Source organism: Podarcis tiliguerta (assembly GCF_965153285.1).
Source record: "Podarcis tiliguerta genome assembly, chromosome: 5".
NCBI lineage: Eukaryota > Metazoa > Chordata > Lepidosauria > Squamata > Lacertidae > Podarcis > Podarcis tiliguerta.
Genome location: NC_139538.1, coordinates 28,518,532 through 28,542,880, shown reverse-complemented (window position 1 = coordinate 28,542,880; position 24,349 = coordinate 28,518,532). Strand labels below are relative to the sequence as shown.

At 45.2% G+C, this 24,349-nt stretch overlaps 1 protein-coding gene across 1 annotated transcript in view; it reads right to left on the bottom strand.

The window, feature by feature from the left end:
* IRS1 (insulin receptor substrate 1) overlaps window positions 1-23,689 on the bottom strand; it is a 49,660-nt gene extending 25,971 nt beyond the window's left edge. The window contains 3 exon segments of the mRNA XM_083442619.1: window positions 18,489-21,712; window positions 21,714-21,759; window positions 21,762-23,689. Of these exon segments, the coding sequence (XP_083298745.1) occupies window positions 18,511-21,712; window positions 21,714-21,759; window positions 21,762-22,119 (3,606 nt within the window). The 5' untranslated portion in view covers window positions 22,120-23,689 and the 3' untranslated portion in view covers window positions 18,489-18,510.
* Window positions 23,690-24,349: the final 660 nt, after the last annotated feature.

Here is a 24,349-nt window from a genome sequence, read left to right as displayed (position 1 = left end):
CCCTTCCCTTGGCTAAATGAACACTCAAGCTCTAATTGGCAGTTGCCCTGGGACAGCAGAAGCAAGGGGAAAGGACACACTGGCCCTATCCATTTGCCAAAACGAGCAACAGAGGCATGAAAACCACCAAGGGAATATCAGCCTGATCTGGGTACAAATGTCTGCTTATAGCTTGCCACTTCATTCAGGTCTTGAATAACTTTCCTTTCCCATTTTCACCTCACAGCTCCCTCTCTTTTTTTAATTGATGTGACACACATAGAAAATAAATTTGTGATTCATTGCGCTGTTAAGTGGCAAATCATTCACTATAAGGCGTATAGAGGATCTGGAATTCCTTGGGACTTTGAAGTTGTAGGATGGCTCATCTAGAGTTTCCTAAGGGAAGGTGTAGTAAGGCCTCAACTGTTTTCACCAAAGAGGGAAATTCCACATGCAGACACACAAAAAACCCCAAAGGGTATGTAATAATAAACAAGCAGAAACCTTCTAAATAGTTTGATACCAGGTAGTTTTCCCAGGTTTACTTATTTTTAACAAATAAAATCAAAAACTTTTTTTTTTTTGAGGCGGGAAAGGCACAGAATGCTTTCAACTAACTTTTAATCAGAGCAGACCCACTAAAATTTAAAAAATAAAATAAAATAACTCAAGTAGGTCCATTGATTTCAACAAGTCTGCTTTGAGAAAAACTTAGTGAAAAAATTGCATTCGGCCTTGATTGTTTCCTAGCGCTCTTGAGTTCCAGTTGACAACCACGACCTCCAACAGGACCAATTTCAGCTTAATGCTCTAACGAAAGAAACAAATAAGTTATGAGCCAAAGTTAAATATTTGGGTGCGGACAGACTGGAATTATCACGAAGTTCTGAATATTATCTTATACCATCTAGGAAACAGAAGAAGCTTTCTTAGAATTACGGAGTTAGAAGTGACCACAAGAAGCATCTAGTCCAATCCCCCTACAATGCAGGAATCTTTTTCTCTGTGTGGGGCTCAAACCAACAACCATGAAATTAAGAGCCTCATGCTCCACCAACTGAACTATCCCAGTTAGCCTTATCCAGAGTCAGGGCACTGCTCCACCTAGCTCAGTATTTTCTATACAGATTGGAAGTGGCTCTCCACAATTTTGGCAGGGGTTTCTCTCAGCCCTACCTGGAGATGCCGGGGATGGAAACTGGGTACTTCTACACGCAAACTATGTGCTCTGCCACCAAGCAACAACCATTAACTATAGGTTTATGCCTCTCACAGTCTGGATCAGTCAGCTCAGACAGGAACAGGGATGATTCAATTGCAGAGTGTGGACTCTGTTCATGGACTGCATGGTTAAAGCAGCCATACTTTGTCACTTGGCAATATTTTCACCTCTGTGGGTCAACCCCAGTTTATACTGGCGTGTTCCAAGGATAAAACTAGAACATTTTTTTTCACTGCTAGAGCCAAAAACGGTGAAAGAGGAGTGTCTCTGAGCATATGCAGAGTACATTTCCCACCCCAGACCAGGTCCACCTAGGCATGCCGTTAGTATTTTGCAGTGCAGCTGAAGTGATTTAAGCCTCAGCAGTGCACATTCGGGAAATTGTTACAACACTTTTCCAGTTGACTCCTACTTCTTGTGGTGAATTTGAACAAATTGGGAAAGAACAAAAATGCGTAGGAGGGCATAAGCTGTGAATTCTTCACTTTGACAGCAAACTACCTTTAAAGAAGACTCTGGACTCTTGGAAAATCACCCGCTCCTGCAAACATACCAAAACAACAACTGCAGTTGTGGTTATGGTATGTAAGCAGACCCACAATGGAAGAACACGTCCACATATTGGTTTCTTACTTAGGTAGCAGTCCCTCTAACATGCCCACTTTCTAAAAAGTAAGAGGGGGTGAGGCCTGAAGGAGAGAACTTTTGTGACAATAACCAATACAGTGGTACCTCAGGTTAAGTACTTAATTCGTTCCGGAGGTCCGTTCTTAACCTGAAACTATTCTTAACCTGAAGCACCACTTTAGCTAATGGGGCCTCCTGCTGCTGCTGCTCCACTAGATTTCTGTTCTCATCCTGAAGCAAAGTTCTTAACCCAAGGTACTATTTCTGGGTTAGCGGAGTCTGTAACCTGAAGCGTATGTAACCCGAAGCGTATGTAACCCGAGGTACCGCTGTATTTCTTTCCCTGACTCCAAACCCTCCCTCACTTCTAAATATGCAATTCCTTGACTTTCTTAGGTAATAATCTTCTGAAGAACAAGTGGTTTATTTATTTACACTTCATTGCAGACAAAACAGAAATGAATTCAAATTGCTGTATTTTTAATGTGAAATATATATACCTCCATATATATATATACACCTTTCTCCAAAAGCTAAGCTATGCACGTTTCTCTCTGTAGCTCAGCAAAAGCCTCTCCTATAGAGACATCACTGATCTACACACACCTGCAATGAAAAGGGCAAGAAGTGCTGGGGTAGAGGATATATCTATGTTGGTTATTTCAATAGAAATGTTTTGTTTAGGACCAACTCTTCATTTGTTACAAATCACACTTAACAAACACATGCATCTATATATGCCAGCCTTGCTTTAATAGGAAGCATGTGGGGCAGAAGAACATTAATCCTTCAACAGTTTCCTTTCCAGACAAGTCAAATTTGCAGTTAAAACAAAATGCTGTGTGATGCTAATAAGACCAACATTCAGTAAACAAAATGAATTCAACACAGAAACTGAGAGTCTGGGCAGAGCCTGCATGTCCTGATTCCCCCATGCATCTATTTGTCTCTTTCTGCAAGTCCGCATTCTCCTTCTGTGCCATTTTGGTGCCTATCTTTGTGTCCATGCCTTAATACACGCTCACTTGCATTTAGTGGACATCTTGCTAATATACCATAAAACTGCTCCAGCTGCAAATGCAACTCTTGTTTCCTCAGCGTAACGTTTGTTAGGTTTTCCCTGGCAAATGTCTATGATTCTCACTGTTCTGGCCATGCATATTCTGTGACCACGGCACACATTTTTGTTGAAGAACTGACAAAAATCCAGCTAACACTCCCCAATGCATTTGTTGTATGTTGGAACTTAAGACTGTAATCCTATTGACATGGAACTTGCTCCCAGATAGACATCTCTAGGATTGCACTCTCAGCCTTTCAAATCATTAATTCTGTATGCCTAAATTCCCATAAGAATGAAGGAAATGAAGGTTAAAAAAACTGATATGGGCTGAGCCCTATCTATTCTTGATGGGGAAATACCAAACATTTGTAGAAGCTTAAGAAAAGTAGTTTCCCATTGGTTCTATTAATATAGGAGTCATTCAGTATTTCCAGATCAGCTTAGCATATATACTCTTGTTTGTTACAGAGGTCTATCTAATACAACCTGTTGCACCTACTGAAAAGCAGATTCTGCGCCTTCCTTTTCTTAGTGAGAGTGCCAACTGAGGAGAAATGGCTCCGTTTGATGGAGGCAAAATGGCTGAACTTGCAAAGACTGTTTTGGTCTTGTGTTTCTAATTTCTGTTTTCCACAGTACTGCTAATAATAAACGGCCAGATGGCGACTGAAAGGAAGAGTGTGCTATGTGACCTTCACTTGCTAAGGCAGAATGAACTTAAGGGAATACTGTCATAGAGTGACACAGAGAGATTAGAAGGTGCCAAAATATTTGACACTGCCAGAGTCACATAAGGTGGGGAAGAAAACTACTGCTTCGATCTTGCTCTGTCGAATTGCATTTGTCCCGCCAAGAAAAGAACATATGCCGCAAAGGGTATAAAAATATTAAAAGAATCTGCTTTGCATGCTCACAACCAAAACAATAGGCTGCAACACTACCTGCCATTTCTGATCTTTATTTCAGTCCTCTTAGCAGGCCCCATTTCCAATAGGTTTTCTGCAGCAATTGGAGATCTACTTGGATGCCCTTAAAATGAACGGCAGTGCACTCTGCCAGATGATTCCAATGGTAACCTCTATATAGCTGTTGCAATTCTCTAACCACTTACTCTGCTGTAGTATTATTTAAGGAATGGCATAAAGTAATTTGAAGCTTACAAGTAATTTGATGACTACAATCAGATTCTCAGGAAGTGCCAGTCTTCTTGAAGTGACAAATTACACACCACTGCCCATCCACTGCCATTCTGCTCCTACTGCAGTGCTACAGCAGGTGCCTCTCACCACCCTACCCAAAGAAGGAGCAAAAGAGACTCCGGAGACTCAAAGCAAGGGGAAGCCAAGCCGCCATCCTCAAATAATTGTTTGCCAAGCTGCCGTAAAGAAAAGGCTTGCAGGCGTTTGTATTTCAATTTAAGCTTGCACTATCAGTTGCCCGAGGTGAATTGATGTATTTACTGCATTTGTGCAGCTACGAAATAGGACGTGTTCTCTGGGCAACTCACAAAGCAAACAAAAAACAAAAAAAAGCACATGCTTTAAAATACAGTGGTACCTCGGGTTACATACACTTCAGGTTAGACTCTGCTAACCCAGAAATAGTACCTCGGGTTAAGAACTTTGCTTCAGGATGAGAACAGAAATCGCACGGCGGCAGCGGGAGGCCCCATTAGCTAAAGTGGTACCTCAGGTTAAGAACAGTTTCAGGTTGAGAACGGACCTCCGGAACGAATTAAGTTCTTAACCCGAGGAACCACTGTAATAAAAAACCTTAACAAATCAATTTAAGAAACGGAAGCACAATTATAATTCCGTTTAAAGCTGAGAAGCCCAGATTATTAAGCATAATGGTCAAACATTCTTACATGAAATGTGAGTCAGCAATGCCAAACCGGAACTCTTGTGCCTTTCGTGGCTATGTTCTATCTCCCATGCCAGAGGCACTATGTCTTAGAATACAAGTTGCTGGGAATCACAGGCGGGAAGAGGGCTGTTACACTCAGGTCCCACTTGCAGGTTTAGCATAAGCATTTGCTTGGCTAGTGTGAGAACAGGATGCTGGACTAGATGGGTCTCTGGCCTGATCCAGAGCCTTAAGTTCTCTTCCACCCTAGGATAAGCAGGCATGCAAACAGCAGCAGGATATTGACTGTTGCTAACCTGTAGTCAGGAGAGCTTGTATTCCTACAGTGGCCTGGGAATAACCAAAAGACAGTCAGCAAGGGGGTAGTGGGAATGGTTGAAGAGCCATGGAATTTCCTCAGTCAAAAAAAAGGAGCTGTTACTTCACAGGATCTTGATCGTGTAAACATAACCCACGTAATGTCCCAAAATGTACTTTGAAGAGTGTGACTTGTGTCAATCCAGGAGAATCAATGACTATTAATGTGCTTTCAATCGCACACCATTAGGTCAAATGCAATTTCATTGCAGCTGAAGGTGTACAGATTGTGGCCTTGTAAAAGCTTTCTAAAACCCTGTCATCTGATTCAAATATAAGAAGCCATCTAAAGCACCACCTTAGGAGATACATAAGCAAGTCTAATACAGGAGGAATTGCAAATTCTACAACAGGAAACCAACTAATTAGCATCTGATCCACGCTTTATGAAACGTACACCCCCACCACATTCATACTTCTGTCCTCAAACCTAAATGCAGTTGCCGTGACCTGAATCAGTAAGAGGTAATTAATGTCATGAGAGCTCTACAAAAGCAGAATAAAACTTGATGAGCTACTTTAGCAAAAAAACAAAAACAAAAAACCCAAAACAGTAAACAACTGCATCAAAACAAAGCCAAGGTCCTGTCAATCTTTAAGAGCATGATTTTTTGAAAAATGTGGAACATCTAAGAGTATTAGTATAATTAGACACTTAGTCACAGAATACTATCTCTCTGTATTGAATAATAATGTAATCGCAGCAATTACATTCTGGGGTGCAGCAATGCAATCCTAGATTTGCATGAGGTCAGGAGGAAGTGAAGACCACCAGCAGCAGCAGCAGTCACAGCACGGGAGCAAGAAGGAAGGAACACTGAGAAGGGGAAAGTGGTGGTTTAAAACAATGGCAGAAGTTTGAGTAAAGCAGCGCTGGAGGAAACTTGAGAGGAAAATGGTGGTTTTAAACAACGGAAGGATTGAGTAAAGTACTATGGAATTTTTGAGGGCTCCACATCCTTTATCTCGCTCACATGTAGCAACTGCAGGGTGAAAGAGGGAGAAGTTTGAGTGTTGCAAGAAGGTAGAAAAGAGTGTTTAAAACAATGGCAGAGATTTAAGTAAAACAAGGATATAAAGTCACTGGGAAGGTGGAAAGTGGCCATTTTTAAACAATCACAGGTCTCTACTTCTTTTATAACATGCATGTTCCTATGGGCTTGAAATATTTCATTAGTTACCCATACATTGCTCAGTCTTTTCATGCTACAGAGCAGCAGTTGAACTCTTCAAACTCAGAACCACCTTTATGTCAAACATGCATTCTGGGGACCCATTTCTTCTTCTTTTTACTCTATTTATTTTCACGGCAACAGGGCTACAGTTGCGACCCACCTCAGTTCAAGCCATGTTCTGGTAGAAGGTCAAATATTTTAGAGTTTGGTACTGCAGTATCTCTGTTCCTGCATAACACTAAATACCATTGCTACTGCCTGTCTCTGTTAAATGTTAACCAGGATGTTAAAACCCCGGAGCTGGCTTGGCAAAGGATAATAAAAGATGGGATAACTCAACAGGACAGTTGCCAACGTTAGAAAAGTAGCGTAGGAGTGATAATTGCACACAACCATTGGCAGCCATCAATAAAAAAATACTAGCAGGACACTGATTTGTGTGATCCTGGTTATACACCTTAGCTCTAAATATCCCCCCTTCCCTAAATAAAAGAGACAGACTGAAGTTGGTTTACAATGTCATATCATAATTTGCACATCCTTCAGATTCTTTTCTACATCTCTATTCAAGGAAGCCACTTTGGGGAGCTCTTTTTGTTGTTGCTGCTGCAGAGTGCTTGATAATAACAAAGACTCTATCCAAGATCTTGTTCAACAAAGAGGTGTGTGAAACAGGCTTTTGAATACATGGTAACATTCCTCTTGTGAGTTTCATGCCCCGAGGCAAAAAGCACTATCCAACCATTCATTCTTCCATCTTGAGAACATTCCTTACCAAGTTCAAAGGCCTGAGAAACCACATACCCCAGCTGCAAGCCTGCACACCTTTCCCCTTGCAGAAACTTGCAAGATGCAAAAAGTTGGTTGAAGAAAGTATTTATTACGAGTGTTTAAAGACTGTTAATTAGGTGACACTATTATCAGAACTTTTGACTTAGATAAACTATGCTAATTCAATTCACAGGAGTGCAACATTTCAATCTTTCATGCATTAATAAAACCACAACATATTACAGCATGGAGTGATTCCAGTGCAAAGCTGCGCAGGTGCTCCAGTTTAAACATGGAGATCCTGGGGAGCTCAGCCTTTCCTGTTTACAACACTTAAAACTTATGTGGAGAGCTCTTTCAAGAAGCAAAGTGAACAAGGAAGTGCTTATGTGCCTGCACATTGAAGCACTGGATGAGGCTAAAGTGCTTTGATATATTCACAAGATGCACATACCTTTATAAGTTCTGCTTGGTAAAAACAGGTGCCTGGATTTTTAAAATATGATACCTTATTTTAATGTTGTCTCTCCCCTCCCACCCATTTCTGTTTTGCTGAGTGACTTCTCACCCATTCCATACAGAAGTAGCTACACCAGCTATTCTAACTAAGAACTTCCTTGCATTTTCATTTGTTTCCAAAAATGGAGGGTGTTGTAATGTAAAATGTAGATCTGTCACTATTTGGGGGGGGGGGGGACAACAACCATGCAAGGGCTAGTTCCATCTCAGATGGTCTCTGCCAGCATCCTACAATAACAGGTTTTAACATTTTCTGCTGAAACCTGTATCCTTGGGGTTTTTCCTGTTGTTATTCTGTCTCTCACAGCTACAATAAACCTACCATTAAAGTTATGGACTGGTCATTTCTTTGTCAGAGGGCAAACGGGCAAATTTTGCAGGGGATCAAATCCTCCCCCCCCCCTCACTGTATATCTTTAAGGATAAAGCAAAACAAGTGCCTTTATTTCATTTGTGTTTACAATAAATAATCCTCTAAATAAAAACAAAATACAACAAAGAACTGCAGATTGCACACAACTTTGTTTGCAATTGAGATGGATGTGATGCTCTTAACATTAATAATAAATTATCATCATCATCATCATCATTTATACCCTGCCCATCTGGCTGGGTTTCCCTAGCCACTCTAGGCGGCTTCCAACAAAATATTAAAATACAACAATTCATCAAATATTAAAAGCTTCCCTAAACAGGGTTGCCTTCAGATGTCTTCTAAAAGTCAGATATTTGTTTATTATCGTGATTATTATTATTATTAGTTGTCTGCTACTGCAGCCTTGGCTAAACTAAACATCTTTAGTCTTTGCTCAAACCCTCCCACACCAAAAAGAAAAGAAAAGAAAAAGATTGCTGAGTTTTCTGCTACTGAACAAAACAACCCCAGCTGAAAATTATCCTATTTACATTACTCTTTTGGAACTTATTTCTACTATAAATTCCAGGAGCGATTTGATTGCACTTGATGCACAGATCTAGAAACCTACACAGGGAATCCAAGTTGTTGGGTTTTTTTAAATACACACAATTATTAAGCATATTATTCTAAAGTGGTCTGTTCTGAAGTTCTTGAAAAGTCGTATGTCCTACTTCCTATTACTTATTCTATAGAATATACATGGGAAGTTGCATCTAGCACTTCCACCAAGAACCACAGGGTGATATTTCAGGAAGTAGGTTGGACCAGGTGGAGGGGAAAGAGTCAGCAGTGACAGAGCATGAGAAAGTTAAGGTGGGAAGATGTGGTCCTCTCTCCTCGCACACATGCCTGTTAAAACAAGGCCACTCACCCTGCTTTACAGGTGAATGGGGCAAATGCATTAACAAACACATGTTTCTGCCTTCATCACGTCTAGTTTGGTCCAAAGAGAGATTCCAACCTGGAATGAGGAATGAAAAGAAGAGCAACCTCCTTTTTTTAAAAAAATAATAACATCTTCATGGTGATCACAGTTTTACCTTTTTGGCAGTCCAAATGCATTGATAATTTCCGTAGAATGGCTAAATATAGAATCATAGAATTGTATAGTTGGAAGGGACCACGAGTGGGTCATCTAATCTGACCCCCTGCAACGCAGGAACCTTTTTGCTCAATGTGGGGCTTGACCCACCAACCTAGGATTAGGACTCTTATACTCTACTGCAGCTCTTAGGTAAGAGGAAGCTAATTTTTGACAGGCTTTTCATTCTTTTATGAATAGCTGAACTACACAGCGCAACTTGAAATAAGGCAGAATATCTGCAGCTAAGGTCCAAGCAGCCTGACAGCACTTGGCAGATAGTTTCTGTTTGTGAAGTATGAATGAAGGGGCGGGAGAAACGAAAGCCCTACAATCCGTCAGCAAACACGTTTCAAAACTAAACTTTCTATATGAGAGGAGGAGTTTAAGTAGAATCTGATCTAGAATTAAGACACTTGCCAAAGGACACCCCCCAAAAAACCCCCACATTTTTCACTAGCTTCCAATTGCACTGTAACGTTTTGCAAAGAAATCAGCAAACCTTTCAATTATAGAAGGTTAAATGTGACCTAGATATGTCAAAGATGATCAGAGAGACATACTTCAAGCCATCTTTTGGTTGGTTTTTAAAAGTGCCAGACTTATTTACATCCCCTTTAACTATTTACACTCTGTGTTGGTTAAAATTTGTCACATTGATACATGCATAATATATGATGTTTACTCAAGCATCCCCAACAGAACTTGCATATTGTCCTCCTACCCCTCCGGAATTTCATGAAAGGGTTCGTAATTCATATTTTATTTTGACATGACTGAAACCAGACTGAGTTAAGCAAAGGTGTGCATATAACATTGCGTATAGTCAAGAGAGCACGATTGCTGTTTCAGCATTCTGGAGAACTGGGAACAGAGCTGGATTTGCGAACTACCTACCCTATTTCAATGTGTTTCAGAAAAAGCAGTAAAAGATTATTGAAACTGGCAATTATTGCATAAGATGTCCTTTATCAGCACTCTAAATTTAAGCAAATTATTCTGCACTCTTTAATTCTTTGGCTTACACTCTAGGGAGCTGTTTCTCTCTCTCTTAAAAATTATTTTAAAATTTACTTCCCCACTTTACAATACACCGTGCAAGGAAGTCCAGTAACTTATAGGCTACCACATTTTTTAAAAAAAATACAATGTCTATTTTCATCTGAAAAAGGACACACAGGTGAGAGAAGCTGAGCTTTCCTCTCTTCTCACCTTACCCCTTTGTGCCCCATTGCCCCAGGTACGTTTCTCCAGGCCTAACTCTGATACCAGAAGTTAGCCCAGGGGTTGGCAACTTAAGGCCCAGGGACCCCTGCTGCCTGCTCGGGGACCCCCACCCGCTCGGTTGGCTCCTGTGCGCTATGCTAAACTGGCACGGAGCAGAGCGGGGACCGCCTTCCACAATGCTGACCAGTTTCCCATTGGCTGCAGGAAGCTCCTGCAGCCAATGGGAAGCTGTGCATGCCTCCTCCGCACCAGTAGGAGCGCTGGAAATAGTGTATGTGCATGCATGCGTGCACTCTGGCCCAGCGCGGGGTCTTCGGAACCGTGAACCAGCCCAAGCCACAAAAACTTTGCCAATCCTGAATTAGCCAGATTAGGAGGAGTGTCAGACGTGATGCAGCACAAGGAGGTAAGAATCACACAGCACTATCTGGTACTGTAGACAGCATCACTTCAAAATGGGAAGGATGTCATCTTTGAATACTCCTTGAAGGTGTTTTTTTCAAAAGTAAAAAAAACAAACACCGCTCTCTAAGTAAAAATCTATAAGAAGGGACGCGGGTGGTGCTGTGGTCTAAACCACTGAGCTTCTTGGGCTTGCTGATCAGAAGGTCGGCGGTTAGAATCCCCTCGATGGGGTGAGCTCCAGTTGGTCAGTCCCAGCTCCTGTCAACCTAGCAGTTCGAAACCACACCCAAAAGTGCAAGTAGATAAATAGGTACTGGTTTTGGTGTTGCATTGCGCCAGAAGCAGCTTAGTCATGCTGGCCACATGACCCGGAAAAACTGTCTGCGGACAAATACCGGGTCCCTCGACCTGTAAAGCGAGATGAGCGCCGGATCCCCAGTGTCTTCTGCGACTGGACTTAACCATCAGGGGTCCTTTACCTTTTAAAAATCTATAAAGGCAGGGAGAAAAGTTCTAGTGCAGCTTTCTATTAAAAAAAACACAAAACACAAAGGAGAACGTTCATAAAATGTTATCCCCTGTAAGTGTGATAATGCATTATACCACCTTCCACCTCATTCAACCACATGTGTATGCACATTCCAGTGCACAGCACAGAGACACACACAACACGGATATGTGCAATGATTCCTTTAGCTGGGCTAAGTTGCAGGTGATGGAAGAAATCTTTGATGGCAACTGAGTATAATTTTAAACAGTATGAAAGCGCAATGCTTAGATAGGTTAATGAGAAAAGTTCAAATACTTAAATACAGAATAAGACACATATGCTAAGGTTAGCAAACAATTACTAAGGGGACAAGGAAATCAAATGTCTATAGGAGGAAGCATACTGCTTCAACTTGCATACCTTACAGATTTTCAACTTGCTGCCCCAGAGCCACAAAAGCTTCTGCAGATTTTGTCTTTGGCAATACATCAAGTTTTTTTCTTTTCTTTTTAATGGTCTACAGATAAGAGTATTAGTTTAAAAGTTGCTCCACCTTAACTGTACACAGTATTTTAATTGGGAGTCAAGCTGACCTGCATTTTGACAGAAGGTCTGAAGTCATAGCAAGTAGGAAACTTGAAACCTCTGGCAGGAAGTTCCCTAAATTTGCATGCTGACATACATAGAAAGCTTATGTCCTCATCTTCACATACAGGTGAAACTCGAAAAATTAGAATATTGTGGAAAAGTTCATTTATTTCAGTAATTCAACTTAAAAGGTGAAACTAATATATGAGATAGACTCATGGCATGCAAAGCGAGATATGTCAAGCCTTTATTTGTTATAATTGTGATGTTTATGGTGTACAGCTGATGAAAACCCCAAATTAACAATCTCAGAAAATTAGAATATTAAATGAAATCAGCAAAACAAGGACTGCAAATAGAGCAATATTGGACCTCTGAGAAGTAGAAGCATGGACATGTACTCAGTACTTGGTTTGGGCCCCTTTTGCATCAATTACTGCCTCAAAGCGGCGTGGCATGGATGCTATCAGCTTGTGGCACTGCTGAGGTGTTATGGAAGACCAGGAAGCTTCGATAGCAGCCTTCAGCTCTTCTACATTGCTCGGTCTCATGTCTTTGCATGTCATGAGTCTATCTCATATATTAGTTTCACCTTTTAAGTTGAATTACTGAAATAAACGAACTTTTCCATAATATTCTAATTTTTTGAGTTTCACCTGTACCTACCTACCTTGGCTGCAAGCATAACCACATCTACTCAGAAGTAAATTCCACTGAATTCAAGTAGGAGCTTGCAACCAGGTGAGTGAGGTTATTACGGCAGTCTAAAGCAGAAAAGCTAAGGAGCTCCCCAGTAATCTGTATCTTCTGCCTTCTGGAAGAAGGTACAGGGTTATAAAGACTACGAATAGCTGGCTGAGAAACAGTTTCTACCCAAATGTGATTTTGGCTTTAAACGCAGTATAAGGAGTCTCTATGGGAGTATATTGTATTTTAAAATGGGGTATCAGAGTTTTTAGGGGGCTAACCAGGCTGGGATAGCTGAGATAGCAGGCTTGTTGGTTTTTGAATGTCATATGTAGATTTTTCAATTTTGTTGTTCTGTATGGGACAATGACAATAAAGATTATCATATCGTAACATAGCAACTCCTGTGTGCACCCACCCTAACAATAACTATGTCATGCAATGTGAGCAGAACTAAGTGCTGGAAGCATGCAGAGTTACATAAAACCCAGAAATAACTATGACCAGTTTTGGAAGCAAGTTTTGCCCGTTCTGCCCCATGTTCCCATGCCAAAAAGTCATACCTACCAGCAAACCCAGCCTACGCAGATGAAATGATGTCACGGGATAGTGCAAGCAGGGATATAGGTTGGAATTAAATGTGAATTCTTCAGTGTGTGCCCTCCCCTAATAAGTGTCCCTCCTTGTACAAATAAAGAGGGGAAAGTGAACAAGAGGCATAAAAGAATGCATTTGCTCTTTATAACTTTAATGTGCTACATCATTTTGGGTGTCTAAATAAAGAAAGCAAATGCATCTCACAAATACTACAAGAAATAAATTAATGGTCACTAAGCAAATGTAACAGCCAAGTTGCTGCAGTAATTTTCACATGGGGAGCTGGACTCTCACCAGAGGAGTCATGAATCACATGGCTCCCAGGAGCTCTTGTTGGCACTGTTATTTCTAGTTCAGTATTTGTATCAGCAGGCAAACCTTAAATAAAGGCAACATTTTACCAGCAGAGTAATCAAAAGTTTGACCAGGGTTTTATTTGATTTGCTTTTCTGATGTCATAAAACATTTTCACTGAAGACTGAAAAAGCAGATTATCATAAAACCTACAATTAGGTTATTACTGTCTTGTCTTGATAGTAGAACTTGATTTTACATGCAAAACAACTTCCCCATGTAGCAGAAGCACAAGACATTTGGCATATCAGATATCTGCTTGGTACCATGGCTTAGTACAAAAATTTGGGCTCTAGGAGAGGAGCTACTTTGCTCCTCCCTGGTCTATCTGCAGCAGTATTTAAAAACCTCAATTATGCCATGTTCATAAAAATATGCACTTTAAATCCTTAATACCCTTCAATTATGATCCTCCTAGTGGCACAGCTATAAAACTGCTTGCACATGTGCAAAGCTAAGCAGGGTCAAACTGGATGAGGGACCTTGTGTTGAGATTCCTGCATTGCAGGGGGTTGGACAAGATGGCGCCTGGAGTTCCTTCCAGCTCTGATTCTATGACCTCTGCACTGACCATGCTGAGTTAAAGTGAGGAATGAACAGGCATAACTTTAATGAGGAACCACCAGCTCCAGGCTAGTCCTAGCCTGCAGAGCCTTTTGATCCAGCTCATAGCCTCTCCTCCTCTGCCTCACACCTCCACTTCCAGGGTTTTGGTGCTCCTCTTCTGCCAGTTGTGCAGCATGTGGTTCTTCGGTACTCAGCCCTGCAACCAGAGCTCAGAAATTGCTCACTCCAATGAAATTCCCTGTCGCAAAATGTGCCTAGAACAATGGGAGTTTCGAACACTGAACCCCACTCTAAGGTTCCAGCAGCTGTGATTTAAATTAACAGGTCAGTCTTTCCAGTATCTTAAATAGGCTTTCAAATCCCTCTTAAAAAACACAAACAAGGAAACAAGAGTTATGTTTTATCTTTTCACCTTTAGCGGGTATTGCTGGGTGCCTTACAAACAATTCCTTCTCTCAGTTATTTCTTCTCTTCCTTAGCCTCATTTATTCACAGAGACTAATGCCTGTATACATGGACCCTGCTCACTACTGGTGTGTGTGGCTGCAATGGATTTCGTATTAAAGGAATGTGGCCCTCGAAAGAAAAATGGCTCATGTGAACATTGCAGAACATTGGCTTCATTCTTTCCCTTCCCTGGGCAACACTGTCAACTACAGAGAATACATTACAGATAGCCAAGAAACCTGTGATGTCTACATACAGCTTCAATGATCCAATATTTTCCAGGGAGAGAACAGCGGTATGTATTCCTGTAGTTAAAACATGTGTGAACAATGAACAAATAAAGCACGACTGCCCAAATAACCTCCACAGAAGTACTTAATGCTGCTTGTATATCTTTGTGAACAGTCTTAAGCATAGACATATTCTCAGTTCCACCTGAATAAAGATGCAACGGAGGCCAAGACATCTCCGCAGTCAACAATCTAAAAACAGGCCAATAACAGACTTTATTGCTTGGCTCAGTGAAACTATATTGCTAACAGAATTCCACTCCCAGCCAAAGCAGTTCTGTCAGTCTAAACGCTGTTCTTGCCTATGTCTGAATGAGAAGTGAACAGAATGTCTTCAGCTATGAATCAAGCTAAAAGAAAACCGCACCAGTTATTAAAAATGCACAGGAAGAGCCAAACTCTACAGGTTGCAGCGGACTTGACATGGGTTTTTGCTTCAAACAGGACATGCAAAACATTCACTGCCTTAACATGCACAAAAACAAAATGGCAGCAAAATAGCCCCTCTCACAAAGCATCAAAAGAGCAACGTAAGAGGATCAGGAAATGTAAATACTCTCGACTTTAAGATGTCTTAGGAATTGCATATGTTCAGCCAAGAAGGCAAGGGAGAACTGTGATCCCATGTGAGGAGGAATTGAACTCTCTACAACATTTAATTTCCCCACTACCCTTCTCTGAAGAATGTAAAAAAGACTGCATTGCACCCATCCTCCCAGAAAACCCCCACAATAGCTCAGTTAGCTGAATATGAGAAAGCAACACATATAGTGCTCAGGGGCAAGAGTCTGTCTACATTTCACTATATGATTGTGCTAGTATGTTACTTGAGCTCTGCATCGTTCACTGGACAGCACCCTTGAAAACCACAACTGATTTATTGAAACAACCAAACAACAGAAGTCCAGCACAGCAATGGTTTCCATTAGACAAACCATCAAGGAATAAAACATTAGCCAAGCAGCCCACTTTCATAGTCACCAGTGTTCCATGAGAAGTTGCGTTACCCTGTAACTGTTCTCAGGATCTGCTGGTAACATGACAAAGGAACAACCGAGGAAATCAAGGACCATAAAACAAAGAAATTAACTGCTTATATATATTATGCAGCAACAAAGCTATAAACTCTTAGAATTGAAGCGTCTGGGGAAAGTCAGTAAGAGCAGAAACAAAGTGGAATCTAAAGAATGGTGTCATGAAGATTATTTAGACTTCATTTTGAATAGGCAGCAAAAGAATGAGGCTCCCCATAACAATCCATAGTTGTGCCAGGATATTGTGACTGCAAATAATGTGGCAGTCAAGAGCGCATCCATGAAAAACATTGTTTTCATTATAAGAAGCACTTGCAAGGCGGCCTACAAATCTTTACTATCTGCATTTATAGAATCATAGAATTGTAGAGTTGGAAGGGACCCTGAGGGTCATTTAATCTAACCCCCTGCAATGCAGGAATCTCAACTAAAGCACCCATTACAGATGGCCCTCACATTGAAATTTAAAGGCAGTAAGTGGTTAGAGTGTTGGAACAGGACTTGGGAGACCCAGGTTCAAATACCCACAGCGATGAAGCTCACTAGGCGATCTTGGGCCAGTCACTGTCAGTATAAACTAATACAAAGGGTTGTTGTGTAGATAAAACAAGGAGGTGCAGAACCATGTACAACACCTCAAGCTTTTTCTAGGAAAGGTGGAATATGAATGTAATAAATATAGCTATTTAAAAATCTACCTGGTGCACATAGGAGAAGCAACAGGACCTACATGATAATTTGTGATTTGCTATGTAGTAAAAAGCAGCAATAAAGGTGCTTACTTTGTTTTTTGATGGTGCAAAATGTTTATTCTGGGTATTCACAGTTTTCATTTTCAATCCTCACATATTCAACTACAGGAAAACCACCTCTGTGCTTTGTAAGGGCATTTACCACTCCCATCTCTCAACACTGTTAGTACTTATACCCAGCAAACACGTAATTAAAACACGTCACAGAACAGAAGAAGTGTTTGTTATGACATTCTAAGATCAAAAAGCACACTGCTGAATTTGCCTCCATCTGTGCCAGTACAAACATTTCCTACATCTCACCAGTAATTGCCATGGATCAAAGATAACGGGGGTAGTAGGAAGAGGTCAGATCAGGAGGAGTGTGATAATACAAAGCTCAGGGCAGAATCATAACTGCAGAACATCAAGATTTTGACAAGCATAATGAGTGGAAGAAACACTGTAAGAGTGGCAGCCATATTCGTATCAGCAGTACACACACCCTGGAAAACCTACAGCGGTGATAAAGCATCTCATTATTTTATTATGCTTCCTTGTGCAGACTCATGGGACCATAAACGAACCTAAAACATTCTCTTTGCTACTTCACTCATCACCATAATTTAAATGCAGAAAGTTTATGGAAATTCTGCTTAATTTACTATTTAAGAACTGCTCATTCATCTACTTTTGCTCAATGCAACACAACTGCAGGAAAGCCTTCTCAACAACGTCAAGCATATTCTAAGTTAGTGAGCCTTTTGTTTCATATACACTGTGCTTTGCAAACATCATCTACTGGTAATTAATCCCCATAGCAACCCATTGAGGTAAGTATTACTACACGTATTCTACGCATAGGAAAACTTGCCCGGAGCCACAAAACTTGTCACTGGCTCATTCAGGATTAGACTGCAGAGGTTTCCAATTCCAGCTCTCATGCCCTAAGTTAAAGACCACACCTCTTTCTCATATGCAGCATGCACACTTGCTCAGGAACACGCAAACACAGGATTCCTTTCTTTTAGATGGCAGTTTTCTGAAGGTTAAACAAGTAGGACAGCAGAATATTCACAAAGACACTTCTCAGAGTCTCAGCCAAAAGTGGATTAGGGGATTTCATAGAGAAAAGTATAATGTAGTAGCAACAATAATAATAACAATAACAATGGTGTCTACACGTAAAAGATTATGCTTTGGGAGTGCTGTATTACACGATATATTGTTTCTAAAGCTACAAAAGCAAATGAGAAACAAAGAAACCCATTTAATATCCCACTATCAGGGTTTTAAACAGCTGCAACATTTTTGCAATGTTTCCCCCCCCCCTTTGTGCAACTGCCTCAATTTCCAGATAAAATACCATTAGAAAGGGATATTACACAGCAAAACACAAAGCAAGACAGATTTTGTTTGTTTGAGATATATTAACCAGTATTAACCAGGCTTCAAAACCAAGCATAGCCTGAGATTTCATCTCATGTTTGCTATCTAGTAGCAGTGACTTCCTCCTTTCCCTATTAACAATCCTTTCATAGGACTTTGTTTCCTTAACAAATGTTTATATTATGACCATAAACAGAGCAATATAACAGACCTAACCCTCCTTAACCAGAATTAATGGGATTTGTATGCCCTGACCACCCGTCCTTTAAAACAGACTTGTTCCAGCTCTAACTCACCAGTAAACTGAGGAGCTCTACACACACACACACACACACACACACACGGTATGTAGGGGTGACCAGGGGCAAAATAGGGGACTAGATGCAGTGCACAAGTAGATGGCAGAACGGTCAGATCTATTAATGGTTACATAATTTAAACCAACTAACGAAATGTGACCTAACCCATGATGCCTAGCTGAGAGATTGCTCATTTAAGGGCTTACTGGGGGTACCAATTCAAGTCATCTTTTTTGCAATAGTCCAAAGCAGTATCCCCACCCCACCCCTATGAACCAACCATTAGCTCACAGCATGCTCACCTTGTCTCTGGCTCTTGCCCAGCTACTGGATGTCCTCCCGCTTGTGGAAGCTGATGCTGGCATATGCACTTAATTCATCACCCAAGTGGCTACTCCCACAAGGCTGATTAGGAGATTTAGGTGGCTGATGCTGCTGTGTCGGCTGCTTGACCCCTAGCAGAGAAGCGCTCTCCTGAGGGTGGGGTTGGTGATGGTGATGATGCTGGCGGTGATTAAAATCCTTCACTAAGTCCAGGTCGATGTAATTGAGCCCATTCTCCACGCCACCCCCAGCTGCCTGATCCCTCCTGAACGCCGCTGTGCCAAGGCCAGAGAAGGCCCCTGCCTCCCCAGATGCAGGCTTGAGCCAGACATTTTCGAAGGAGGCTGAGCTGTGGCGCTTGGCGTCTTCAGAGCCTCCTCCTGGTCCGTGGGGCAGGGCTGAGGCCCCAAGGCCACCACCAGGCGTGGTTGAGGAAACAAACGTCTCAGAGCTGTGGCGCCGCCGGCCTCCCTGAGGGTCAGCGCGAATCACTTTGGCACTCTGGCTGCTGCGGCTGGGGCTCAGGCTGACGTGCGTGAAGGCGCTGCTCATCCCCGGGGGCCCCATCATGGACGAGGAGCAGGAGTGGGGCAAGACAGCTGGCAGCTCCCCCGGCTGCGCCTGGGGGTGTTGAGAAGGCAGGCCCACAGGTGGGGGGCTTTTCTCCGGCCTGCCGCGACCCATCCTCATGTCAGCGTAGCTGAGCAGGAGGGCCGGAGGGGGAGGAGAGGGGGTGTGGGCACACACTACATACTGCCCCCCGTTGCCCAGCTGCATGCTCATATAGTCTCGGCCACCGGGGGGAGCTGCCCCGGCCCGGCTTGGCTGCATGGATGCCAAGGTAGCTGGGCAAGCTGCCCCCCAGTCCATATTCATATACTCCTCTGAGCTGGAGCCAGCATCTCCGTGGGGCAAAGGCGACGGGAAGGCAGGTTGCTTGAACTCAATGTTCACGTACTCACCAGGGCTTTTGGGCTCTGGGAGCTGTTCCCGAGCCCGAGGCAGAGTGCTGGCCTTTGGGCCATCCAAGGACAGCCGGGTAGGCCTGGCCAGGCGGCTCTTGGTCCGCACAGCTGCGTCCACAGTACAAGAAGGAGCAGGCAGCAATGGCTGTGTCTGTGGGGGAAGGGCATACCCCACACCCTCCTGTCCCCCAGGGCCACCGAGGCTATCACTACTAGTGGAGGAGGAGGAGTCCTCGGCAGCAGCGTAGAGCAAGCGGCCGGAGCTGAAGGACATCCGCATCTGGGCATTTCCCTCTTCGCCTGTCCTGCGTTGCATGTGCTTGAAGGAACGTGGCAGGGAGAAGTAGGAGTAGATGGGCTTGTGGTGGGACCGGGTGGGTCCTTGCACAGATGGCTCTTCTGGGCCTGGAGGTCCTGAGCTGGCGAAGTAGCAATCTGGAGGGGTGCTGGTAGCAGATCCACTGGCTGGAGACATGTTGATGTAATCGCTCCCACCACTAGGCAGCTTCCCCTCGTTGCTCTCCACGGAGAGCTTGGGGTGGTGGCTAGTCCCATTCATCCATAATTTGCTGTAGGCAGCAGAACCACTGTCTGGAGAGCAGCTGCCGCTGGGAGACATCATCATGTAGCCATTGGAGTCCACCGTGGCCTGTACATGACGGCCTCCTCTCCCAGGGTTGATGATCTGCTGTGGGGCAGACACGCTCTTAGGGCTCATGGGCATATAATCACCACCTTTGGGAGTACTACCACCATTGGGAACTGGGGCCACTCCTGGCAACATTGGCATGTAGCCATCATCAGTGTGTGGGGTAGAGTTGGTCCGGTGGTGGTTGCCCTCCACCTGATGCATCTCTAGACACTCCTCAGGGTAAGAATGGGTTGGTACAAAGGCAGAATGTCGATAGGAGGAGAGCCTGCTGCCGCCACAGGAATAAGAGGGGAGCATCTCAGTATATTCCTCAATGGAGGCCACTGAAGACTGCGAGGGAGTCTTCTGGTGGGAGATGGTAGGGGAGGTACCAGCTGAATGAGTCCTTTTCCTGAAGCCTTTCTCCGGATCACCCACATCCTCACCGCCAAGCCGGGGGCAGCAGGGGGCACCAGGGCAGCGGGTCTGCTGCTGTTGAAGGTGGCAAGTGCGGGGGGTGAAATGACCATTAGGAGCTGCGATGCTGCAGCAGGACGAAGCAGCCTTCCCTCCCATGCATATGTAGTTGCTGAGCTCCTCGTCTCCCCGGGCAGGTGGGGTGTGTCCTAGAGAATCAGGGGTCACGCTGCGGAAGGAGCTGCGGAAGTCACAGGGACTGGATCCATACTCGTCTGACGAGATGAAGCCCCCGTCGCTGGGGGAGCCAGAGACCGAAGCGCTGGAGCGACGTGGGAAGAGGCAGTCCGAGGTGGAGCCGTGGCCGCTTGTGCTGCTGGACGACAGGCTGACCGGGCTCGTAGCAGAAGGGGAGCAGCGTGAGGAAGGCATTGGGATGGAGCGGCTGTGGTTGAGAGGGGGGTGGAGCCTAGAGCTGCCACGGTGCCTGTGCGAGTGGGTCCGGTTGGCGCTTGGGCTAACTGGGCTCCCGTCCACCGAAGCTGGCCTGGACATGGTACCTTCTCCATCACTGGAGGCTCTGACGCGGAAAGAGTTGGGCTTGCCCCCTGCCCCTCCTCCCACACCACTGCCAGCAGGAGAGGTAGCTGTCACGCTCTCAGTCCTGGACCTACGGCTGAGCCCCACCTGGCTGGGTGGGGGGTTGTTGACATGGTGCCTGCTGCGGAGAGGCACCGATATAGGGTTGGAGCAGTTGGAGGAGGACTGGCTTTTGCTACGGGGGCGGAACTCCTCGCTCATGGCCCGCATAGCCTCCAAGATGGTCTCATGCATGTTCTGGGCTACTACCGAGTCATCTACTTGCATCCAGAACTCACCTGGTCCGGTGACCGCAGAACGCCCCACCTCAATGAAAAAGAAGTTCTCCGAGTGGCCACACCGCCGGATGTTGAGCAGCTGCAGCACCACGGCTGCCGCGTCAGAGTTCAGCTTGACGAAGCTGATGGTCTTGTTGGTTAGGCACAGGCGGTAGATGCCGATCAGATTCTTAGTCTGGCCCAGACCCTTGGGTTTCAAGATCACCTGCCAAACTTCCTTGAATGCTGGGCCAGGAGCCATATCACCATAGGTGTCCTCCCCTGCCTCTCCCATCCCAATGCTTCCACCACCCATGGTGACATCCCCATGGTGGTGGTGGTGGTGATGATGATGGTGGTGGTGATGGTGGTGCTGATGGCTCTTGGCCCGGTTGTGCAGTTGTAGCAGAGCCTGGTACCAACTCTCCTGCTCAGGCTCGCTGTCAGCAGCAATGGCAAAGTGTTCGTCCTTAGTGTAGAGCGCCACAAGGTACTTATTTTTGGAGTCTGCCCTCTTGTTGATGTTGAAGCAGCTCTCCAGTGGGATAGAGCGCTTGGGGCCCCCCGATTTGTGCCTCCACTTCTTTTCATTTTCATAGTACTCCAGCCGGGCGGGTCCGGACTCGCTGGCTGCCCTCAGCACGAAGAAGCGCTTGTGCATGCTCTTGGGTTTGCGCAAGTAACCCACCTTCCTGACATCTGAGAAGAAGCCCTCGTTATTATCCGTGGGGCTCGCCATGCTGGAAGGGGAGAGAGGTGGCAGAGCAGCTCTCCTACTGCAAAGGGGCAGCTTCCAAAACAGCAGAGGGGGAAACAAAGCAACAACAACAAAAGAGAACTAACGGAGCAGCCCAAAATCCAATTCTTGCAGCAGCAGCAGCAACCAAACAAAACAAAACCCCAGCAAAACAGCACTGCAACCCCCTTCCAAAAAGGGGATAGGAAGAGAGTAGCAGGCAAGAGAGCAGCTGTTCAGAGTCCTTCCAGCTCCAGAAGCAGAGTTTGGGTTGCTGTTTTTATTTCCAAATCACCCTTCGCATGAGAAACGTGGCTTTCAAAAGTCCAGTCCAGGAAAGTCTCGTCCGAGCAGCCGCCGGGAAAGGGGAGAAGTGCATAATTTCATCCGTGAGGGGTGGAAATTCCTCCAGCGACGGGAGCAGGATGGGGTTCCCCCGTCGCTTCCCTCCCAAACAAACAGCCCCCTCCCCTTCTCAAGTTACCCCTCAGCAAGGAGCGAATTTCAGATGCCGATTAAATATCCTCTCGCGTTGGGAAGGGAAGATTTGCTTTTGCAAAAAAAATAATAAGAGGAGAAGGGAGGAAAGTCTCCGTCGTGAACGCAGGCAACCCTTCTTTCCGAAAGCAAAAAAACCAACAACAGTCAGTCAAAACACCACGCCAACCACCTTGTTTTTCTTCCCCGCCAAAAAAATGTCAGTCAAAATATCCTTCGCGGGAGAGAGAGAGATTGGGCGGGGGGGGGCGCGTCGAAAAGAACCCAAACAAACAAAATATCCGGGGGGGGGGGGGAGAATCAGCGCCGCTGAGACTGCAGCTTCTTCAGCTTGTGCAGGAGAAGACTGGCGACCCCATTCAGTCCCGTCTGGTTAGGGCGAGAAAGTGCCATTTCGACACAAAACGCGGGCAGGCGGCTGCAGGGGCGAGAGCCGGGAAGGAGAAGGCGAGGAGGGGAAGCTGCCCGAGCGGAGGAGAAGGAGGAGGAACATCCTCGCGGCGGCGGCGGCTCTTGCTTCCACCTCCTCCGCCTCTTCTTCATTCCAGTCGGGAAAGTCTCGGAGGGCACTCGCAGCAGCGGCGGCGGCGGCGGAATCCGTCTCCCTCCTGCACCACCGCTACGTCCTCTTCCTCCTCGTGCGCCCCAGGATGAAGGAGGCGAGCGAGGGGGGGAAACAGCAGCCGCCGGACTTGCTTGCTTGCTTTGCTCGCTGGCTTGTCTCTCCCTCTCCCTCCTCGGGCTGCTGCTGCTGCTTGCGGCGGCGCCTGCAGTAGCTGCAACTCCGCAGACTTTCCCGAAGAGCCCCCGCGAACCAAAACAAGCGGCTGCCGTCTGTGTTTATTATGAGTCCAGCCCCCTCCAGCCGCCGCCGCCGCCGACACTCCGTCTCACTCCTAGGAGAAAAACACGTGATGGCGCCAGTGCGTGGACCATCCCCATCTCCAGCCCCAGCCGCAGCAGCAGCAAGAGCGCGGGAGAGCAGGGCGAGGTGGGAGGGAGCGGGGTGGAAATAAGCGCCCACGCGCAGCCTAGCTTAGTTAGCGCGGCATTCCAAGCCCGCCTTCCCGCTCCCATGCCTGCCGCGGCGGCGGCTTTTTCATTCAGCACCGCAGCCAGAGCGCTTACCTTTAGGCGCTGATCGCGTCCGGAGCCTCGGCGGGGGGTCGCTTTCCTATTGGAGCACCTGCCTGTCCTTCTTTGGGCCTCCTAAGGGTTGTGTGGAGAGAGCCAGACGGGGAGGCAAACCCAGGCTTGGTTGAGAAGCGCGGCGTAGTAGTTTGTTATGTATAATATGTGTGTGCGGGCGCGCGCGGGAGCGAGCTCGCGCCTTCTTACACACACGCACGCACACGAGAGAAAGAGTAGACGCCATTCACTGGCGTGATATTTATAAAACGAGGGGGTTGCGGGTCTCGCTTTGCCTTGCCGCCGCCGTGATTGAAGCAAAGGCGGGCGCCGTGCCGAGGTTTTTCATCCCATAACCCCCTCATTATTTAAAACAAAATGATTTGTAGGGTATTTTTTTTAAAAGGTCACGATTTGCAGCGCTTTGCGGAATAATTAATATTTCCTCCAGTCGCCACGAATTGCTCCTGTTTTCCCTCCCTTCTCGTTTCCGCTTGTCAACCTAGCATTCAGGTCCCCCAAGCCTTAAACGTTTACATGGAAACAAGTCCCATTGAATGTTATGGATCTTTAATCCCCCCCCCAAAAAAAGGTCGAGGATAGGGGA